This window comes from Vipera ursinii (genome assembly GCF_947247035.1).
Source record: "Vipera ursinii genome assembly, chromosome: 1".
NCBI lineage: Eukaryota > Metazoa > Chordata > Lepidosauria > Squamata > Viperidae > Vipera > Vipera ursinii.
In genome coordinates this window covers 116,412,598-116,421,200 of record NC_139512.1, presented here as the reverse complement: position 1 = coordinate 116,421,200, position 8,603 = coordinate 116,412,598, and the positions used below count along the sequence as shown (strand labels likewise).

Genomic DNA, 8,603 nt, shown 5'->3' with positions numbered 1-8,603 from the left:
AGCACTCTGTGGAATGAAGGGTGCAGTGTATAATGATGGCCAAAACATAGCAGAAGTGGCCCAGTTAGAACTTTTTCATCTGTGAGCTTATTGGTTTTATGTGCGCACATGTACAGCCACATGCTCTTCCGCCAACAGATGTCCTTCAGATGGCTTGAACCTCAGTGTCATATCTGTACCCAGTACAGGCTTAGATCATACTGGCTGCAGATTATGGGGCTGAAATCCAAGACATCAGGCTGGAGTAAGTTAATGCACATAGTAATGTGTATAATGTGCTTTACTTCAACATGTGGTAAGTTTGGCCTGCTGCATTCAGGAATTCAGCCAAAGCTGAAGAGCAGCATTTGAAAGGCTGAGCCGGAAATTGTCTAGATAAGAGATGGGTAATGGGCCTTCTCTGCTGTCACCGCTGCCAAGGTCTATTATGAGCAATGATATTGACGGTTCAGAATACTAAGGGAGAGGTAAAGGGCTGGTATACCCAAGGAGCCCCTACAGGAAAATCTTTTTCAGTAGCTCTTAGCATGGTTTTCTTTACCTCAAGAGTAAGATACCTGTGCACATTACTGTGCTCCAAGTGCTTAGCAGTTTCCTTGTCCACCTTGCTTTAAAAATATGCTTTCAATTAAATAATAATTAAAATTGCAAAATAGTGGAAAGCTGAAGCTCTGTGTGTGTGTGTGTGTGTGTGTGTGTGTGAGAGAGAGAGAGAGAGAGAGACAGAGAGACAGAGAGACAGAGAGACAGAGAGACAGAGAGACAGAGACAAAAGTCTCCTGACCGTGACTTGGAGGAGGTTCCTAGGAGACGGAGGAATGAATTCACTTGCCAGCAGGTCCTTTCGAAAATAGGTGTTTTGTAATCAGCAATCTCTCCACAAAGACCACTTTGTTTACAAGTAGACCAATTGAATATGCTGTCCTGCACCATTTGCTTATCAATGTTTACTTACACACATGCTTACCATTTTTGCAGAAGACTCAAGGCCAGGAAGAACCCCAAATTGTACATAGATTCTGTCTGGAGTGGTATAGATCGTGTCCAGAAAAAAAGATGGAAGGTCCCTAGTTCCCCCCTCCCCCTCCTCCTCCTCCTCCTCCTCCTCCTCCTCCTCCTCCTCCTCCTCCTCCCTCCTAAGATCTAGGTGCCCAGATCTTCCAGGAAGTAAAACAAGACCTCAATGACATTACACAGTATGGCTTTTGACATTACACAGAAGGTCTGAGATGGATATATAAAGCTAGATATCATCTGTATACTGGTAATAACTCACACTGAACCATCGGATGACCTCACACAGCAGCTTTTTCTACCCTGCAACACACAATATGGCTTCTGACAGGCTGAATCAGCTTTTCTTTTTGTGAGAAGACAGTTGCAAAATAGGAATTATGAAGTTTAAATTTCTTGTTGTACATTATCATCTTGCCATCTTTTCCAGTAAGCAAAAACTGATTGTTTCCTTGACTTTCTTTGTTCCACATATACCCAAAAATGCTTTATTGCGATTGTTGTTATTTCTTATTTAGAGCATTTATTGTAAGCCTTACTTCATTCTTAGCCTTAGCCTTGATTATTTCCCCTTCAGGATTTCCATCAATGGTATTGTTTCTGTTTTTCCCCTTAGCTTATTGAAATCTGCTCTCTGGAAATATAGACCACTAATTTGCTTGCCTTCAGTTCTCCCTGCCTGAAATGTAGTAAATTTCAGAATTGCATGGTCAATCTCTACCAAGGCTCCTACAACTTCCATTTCTTCAGTTCTTTCTTCCATGTTAGTAAATCTTGAATCCAATGTAACCGATGCTCTAATCCCCTCAAGTACCTTTTGGACAACCATGTTGTCCGTAAGATACATCAAGAACCTGTTGGCTTCCTTACTTGGCTGCATCAAAGGGTTTGCTTTCCAAGTGATGCTGGGATAGTTGAATTCTCTCACTATGACAGCAATGATTCCTGGATTCCTTGCCAATCTGATTGGCAAATTTTCATTTATCTCTTTGGCTTGATACATGGCCTGTATGTCAAATGCCAGGAAAATACAGTTCAAATTGATATAAAGGATTATTGTAAGCTTAAGCTTGGGGTCTTCAAACTTGGCCCTTTTATGACACTGGCTGAGGAATTCTTAGAGTTGAAGTCCACAAGTCATAAAAGGGCCAAGTTTGAAGACCCCAAGCTTAAACTCTCTACAAGAATCTGAAATTAGTCAGAGATAAGAGTAGAAGGAATTCAAGGTCAGCTAGCCTTAGATCTCTTGTGAGTGCGAAGGGACTCAAGACTGATGATGCATTTATCCCCTGGTCATCTCCTTCACTGTAATATCCTTTCACAACTTTCATTTATAATTAGGTTCTTTCCCCCCTGTTTATTTCCATCCAGGCCCCTTCAACAGAGTTTTGATCACCTGAATTTTCACACAGGCGTAGTAATTCTTTACATATAATGCAAAACCTACAGGTGGGTCTGTTTCTTTTGAATAAATTATATTCTGATGAATGCTATTCAGATAAAAAGTCTGGAATTATCTTTGTGAAATATCTCATCTTTTCCCTTTAATTTCTGTAAAGGGTGTTGACAGCCTAAGGCCACCATACAAACCACGTGACAGAATAAGGATTTGCTCTCATTCTTTTAAATTTAATTTATCTACTCTTCCACCTTAGCTGGAACAGTAGTTATGTGCAAAGGAGGTATAGTTCTTGCACCAAAATAGAAATCAAGAAATCAAGCATATTTCTTCATGCTGTTGTTGTTAGCTCTGAAAAAGAGCAAAAAATAGTGTTATGCAGAACACCAGAATCATGGGTTATTCCCTACACTTTTATAATCTTCTAAACACTCACATGTTTGTAATCCTTTCTCTGTAGGCTTAAGGACTAGAAACACTGCTAGTGAAAAAACAGACAATTAAATTTTTCAAGCTAAGCTAATGCCTCTCCATTGTCATGCTATTAATGCAACAGAAGCTATTTATAGCCAAGCCAGCAGGTGCAGCAAACCAGCCCCTCTCCAGAAGCTTCTATTTCTAAGTAGCAGAACACCCCTCTCCCACAAGAAGGCAAATGCGCCCCCCCCCCCGCGTTTCTGCCCAGCCTCTGATCTTCTTTCCTCCCTGAGCTCAGGAGCAAAGGCCCCGGGGAGGGGGGCAGGTGTCTGGGCATCCGGTTCCCACCAGCAGGGCCCAGGCTATTCCGCCCTTGCAGCCACATTGCCAGCACGTGACCGGAAACCCAGCAGCTTCTGATCTCTATCCAGCTGCCGCAGTAGCAGCCCCAGGCTGAGATGGCCGCAGCGCCTCTTCACTCCTGCTCTGGGCTCCCCGGACTCCGCTTCTCCCTTGCCCTCCTGGCCTTCTGGTGCAGTAAGTGCCCTGAAAGAGGCCTGGACCCTTTCCTTCATCAGAGCCCCATTTCCCTCCAGAATTCACTTTCCTCCCTTGACCTAATTCTTTCAGAGTCTCTTGGGCTCATCTCTAGCATCCTCGGCTGATTTTGCCTTTTTCTTTCTCCTTCTTCAGCATGTGTGGGCAGTGGCTCTGCCCTGACAGTAATCCAGACTCCAAGTTTTGTCAATGGCTCAACCAGTGACCCTACTGGTATTTCCATCAGGTGCTCTGTGGATGAAACAAGCTACAGGATTTATTTGTATCACCAACTGCCTGGGAAGACAAAACTGAAAGAGCTCGGGTACCTCCCCCCTGGTAGTAAAACCTTTGAGGATATTCCAGATGAATTGAAGGATCGACTGAAAGGACAAGGGTCACAGAGTACAAATCCACCTAAGAGGGAACTTCGTTTAGAACTGTCAAATCCTCAGGCGACTGACACCGGCTTCTATCTCTGTGCTGCAGTTACACGGTGAAAGGGAGAGGAATAGTGGCAGGTGCAAAACTGAGTATCAGGAACAAATCTGCCTTTTAGTCTTTTCTGTTCATGTCCATTTTTTATCTGATATCCGTGGGTAACCCTGACCTACATCCTAATGGTCTCATATTTAAAACAGACCTTGATTAATTTATGCCTTTCCGATTCCCAGAAATGGCATTTTTACAGGGGCTTTGAGGTGAGCCATTTGGTCTAATAAATTAAAACACCAGAAGAAAAAAACCCTGCACAATGAGGGCCAGGCTGTTGTAGGCCAGCATTTCACTTCTTTGGCCAGCCAGACTTCTCCAGGCAGCTGGCAAAGAGAAGATGGATATAGTGGAACTTGGAGACGTGGTGCCCCTAACCTGGAGGTAACATTGCTTTACAAAGGACAATAGAATCTGTCTGGTAAAATGGTTGAGATGTTGGACTAGAACCAGAAAAAGGCAACCTTTTTTGTATTGTCACCAAGAAAAGTGTATAAACATGGGTAAAAATAAGATAAATTGGGATGAAAGATAATGGGACCACGCCCTTTTCCCCAAGTTCTTTTTGGGGAATATAAATTATTTTCACTGCACATTCATTTATATATAGGTTGGGAGCATTACTATTTACTATGGCAGAACATTAGCTTTCACAAAAGGGGTTATGGGTGATGTAGTCCCATCAAAGCCACAAAGAAATGTCCTCACGAATACTGTAAGCATTGAAAGACATGTAGATTTCACAGGTGGAAAGCGATGCACTTCTGCCAAAACATATTTACCAAAAAGTTCTATACTTTGAAATCTGAAAAAAAAAATGCTGAAAATAAGCACAGATACACAAGGTTGTCCGCTGATGGGAGTCAGCAGTCTCAAAATGGTGGATGCAGCCCAGCAACGAATATTTTGCACGTATCAAAAAGGGCAGCAGCTTCAATCTCTCAATGATCTCTACCTTTTGGATGGTGCTCTCCTTCACACAACAGGAATCTGGGTTTTGGGGAGTCCTGGAGAGGAACAAACATTAGGACTATCCTATATGGGCCAAAATCTCTCTGGCCCTCCAAACTCTTCTGAGATTTCACAGCCATCACTTGTACATCTCCAACCTTATCTAGCCTTAAGAACTAGAAACATACTTACTGATAGGCAAAGATGCTTTTTTTGTATCGCCAACTGCCTGGGAAGACAGAACTGAAAGAGCTCGGGTACCTCCCCACTGGTAGTACAACCTTTGAGGATATTCCAGATGAATTGAAGGATCGACTGAAAGGACAAGGGTCACAGAGTACAAATCCACCTAAGAGGGAACTTCGTTTAGAACTGTCAAATCCTCAGGTGAATGACACCGGCTTCTATCTCTGTGCTGCAGTTACACGGTGAAAGGGAGAGGAATAGTGGCAGGTGCAAAACTGAGTATCAGGAACAAATCTGCCTTTTAGTCCTTTCTATTCATGTCCATTTTTTATCTGATATCCGTGGGTAACCCTGACCTACATCCTAATGGTCTCATATTTAAAACAGACCTTGATTAATTTATGCCTTTCCGATTCCCAGAAATGGCATTTTTACAGGGGCTGTGAGGTGAGCCATTTGGTCTAATAAATTAAAAAAACCAGAAGAAAAAGCCCTGCACGATGAGGGCCAGGCTGTTGTAGGCCAGCATTTCACTTCTTTGGGCAGCCAGACTTTTCACTGTACATTCATTTATATATAGGTTGGGAGCGTTCCTATTTACTATGGCAGAACATTAGCTTTCACAAAAGGGGTTATGGGTGATGTAGTCCCATCAAAGCCACAAAGAAATGTCCTCACGAATACTGTAAGCATTGAAAGACATTTCGATTTCACAGGTGGAAAGAGATGCACTTCTGCCAAAACGTAGTTACCAAAGGTTCTATACTTTGAAATCTGAAATAATTGCTGAAAATAAGCACAGATACACAAGGGTGTCCACAGATGGGAGTGAGCAGTGTCAAAATGGTGGATGCAGCCCAGCAATTGAAATCCTTCCCCCTTTTAATGTGCATATTTTGCACGTATCAAAAAGGGCAGCAGCTTCAATCTCTCAATCATATCCACCTTTCTGATGATGCTGCTCTTCACACACCCGAAGAATGGTTTTTGGGAATCCTGGAGAGGAACAAACATTAGGAATATCCTATATGGGCTGAAATCTCTCTGACCCTCCAAACTCTTCTGAGATTTCACAGCCAGCACTTGTACATCTCCAACCTTATCTAGCCTTAAGAACTAGAAACATAGTTACTGATAGGCAAAGATGCTTCAGGATAAGGGCATTTAGAGTTGCGTTCAATGCCAATTGAAATCAGCCAACGGCCTTTGGTTGGGTATATAGAGCCATCACTTTTGAAGGAACAACTGAAAGTGTGAATGACTTTGCCCTTAAAAGTATTTATAGCCAGGCCAGCAGGTGCAGCAAACCAGCCCCTCTCCAGCAGCTTCTATTTCTCAGCAGCGGAAACCCTCCACACACACACACGCACACACAGAAGGCAAATAGGGCCCCCCATTTCTGCTCAGGCACTGCTCTTTTTCCTTCATGAGCTAAGGAGCAAAGGTTTAAAGGGTGTCTGGGCATCGGGTTCCCTCCACCAGGGCCCAGGCTATTCCGCCTTTGCAGCCACATTGCCAGCACGTGACCGGAAACCCAGCAGCTTCTGATCTCTTCCTAGATGCTGCAGTAGCAGCCCCAGGCTGAGATGGCCGCAGCGCCTCTTCACTCCTGCTCTGGGCTCCCCGGACTCCGGTTCTCCCTTGCCCTCCTGGCCTTCTGGTGCAGTAAGTGCCCTGAAAGGGGCCTGGGCCCCTTCCTTCATCAGAGCCCCATTTTCCTTCAGAATTCACTGTCCTCCCTTGACCTAATTCTTTCAGAGTCTCTTGGGCTCATCTCTAGCATCCTCCTCTGATTTTTTCTTTCTTTCCCCTTCTTCAGCAATTGTAGGTAGTGGTTCTGCCGTGAAAGTGATCCAGACTCCAAGTTTTGTCAATGGCTCAACTGGGGAAAATATTACCTTCCACTGCTCTGTTGATGGCACAGACTATAATTTCTTTTGGTATAAACAACTGCCTGGGAACATAGAGCTTGAAGTAGTTGGGTCTCTCTACACTTACAGTAAAAATGTTGAAGAATTTCCAGAGAAATTGAAGGATCGACTGAAAGCAGAACGGTCAAAGAATACAAACCCGCCCAAGTGGGAAATGCGTTTAGAACTGTTAAATCTTCGGGCGAGTGACACCGGCTTCTATCTCTGTGCTGTGGTGTACACGGTGAAAAAGAAAGAAATAGTGGCAGGTGCAAAACTGAGTATCAGGAGCAAATCTGCTCTTTACTCTTTTCTATTCATATCCAGCTTTTACCTAACATCCATAGGTAACCCTTTGCTACATCCAAGTGGTCTCATATTTAAAACAGTCTTTGGTCAATTTGTGCCTTTCAAATGCCCAGAACTGCATTCTTTACACGGGTTGTGGGATAACCCTTTTGATCTAATATATTGCAAGACTTGCACAATGAGGGCCAGACTGTTGTAGGCCAGCATTTCAGTTCTCATAGTGGCCAGCCAGACCTCTTCATGCTGCTGGCAAAGAAAAGATATAGTTCATTTCCTATAACTGGAACTTGAAGACTTGGTGCCCCTAACCTAGCGATAACATTGCTTTACAAAGGAAAAATAGAGTCTGTCCAGTAAAATGGTTGAGAGGTTGGACTAGAACCAGAAAATGCCAAATTCATATCCACCTTCAACCATGGAAGTTCCCCTGGTGACTGTGGGCCTTTCAGCCCAGCCTATCCAAAAGGGTTGTTGTGGAGAAAGCTTACAGAATGGAGTGAGCCTAAGCTCCTGGAAGAAAGAGAAGTTGTAAATCTAACATCTAAATAGACAAATCCTTCAGTCCGCTTTTAAAGCCCTCAAATTAGTAGTCACTACTACAACTTAGTGTTCTACCACGTACAGAAGTATCTCCTTCTTTCTATTCTAAATTACTTTTCAGGTAGCTACATTGGCTGACACCTGGTCCGAAATCTATGAGAGAAGAGAAAGCCTTTTTTCTGTCCACTTTCTCCATGCCGTGGTCATGTCCCCCAACCTCACTTTTTCTTACAGAGAAATGGTGCATCTTCCTTCACCTTCTTTGAGAAAACAGACGGACCACTAAGGAGATATCATTTGGTTCTGGCATAAGGCACCCATTTGTATAGCTCAGCATTACACTGAGTTTGCACCCCTTGTCATCTTTCAGAGTCATCACATGAAATCGATTGATGGTGCACTTTGGACAGGAATATAGAAGCAAGCCTTTTGCCAATAAACAAAATTGTGACAGATCTGAGCACTGCCTCCTAGTGTTTGAGCTAAAGCAGTTCTTGGCCCCTCTCAATCAAGCCCCAAGCAATAGCCCAGGGATGCCAGAAATCATTTTATTTTATTTATTTTATTTTAATCCCATTTATATCCCGCCCTTCTCCGAAGACTCAGGGCGGCTTACAATCTAAAGCACAAATCAATGTGCTTAGCAATAGCCTTCATTCTATGTATATGCCTGCTTATTAGTTAGCTTATTGCCCCCAACAATCTGGGTCCTCATTTTACCTACCTCGTAAGGATGGAAGGCTGAGTCAACCTTGAGCCTGGTGGGACTCGAACCTGCACTAATTGCAGGCAGCTGGTGTTACTTAAGGACATAGTCACAATCAAGTCGTCAAATGAGTATCTGGATC

General features: G+C 43.4%; 1 protein-coding gene across 1 annotated transcript in view; it reads left to right on the top strand.

The window, feature by feature from the left end:
• The first annotated feature begins 3,277 nt into the window (after positions 1–3,277).
• Positions 3,278–8,603, top strand: part of LOC310650798 (uncharacterized protein) — a 57,929-nt gene continuing 52,603 nt past the window's right edge. The window contains exons 1-2 of the mRNA XM_083379535.1: positions 3,278–3,367; positions 3,524–3,863. Of these exons, the coding sequence (XP_083235661.1) occupies positions 3,289–3,367; positions 3,524–3,863 (419 nt within the window). The 5' untranslated portion in view covers positions 3,278–3,288. The remainder of the gene's footprint in view (positions 3,368–3,523; positions 3,864–8,603) is intronic.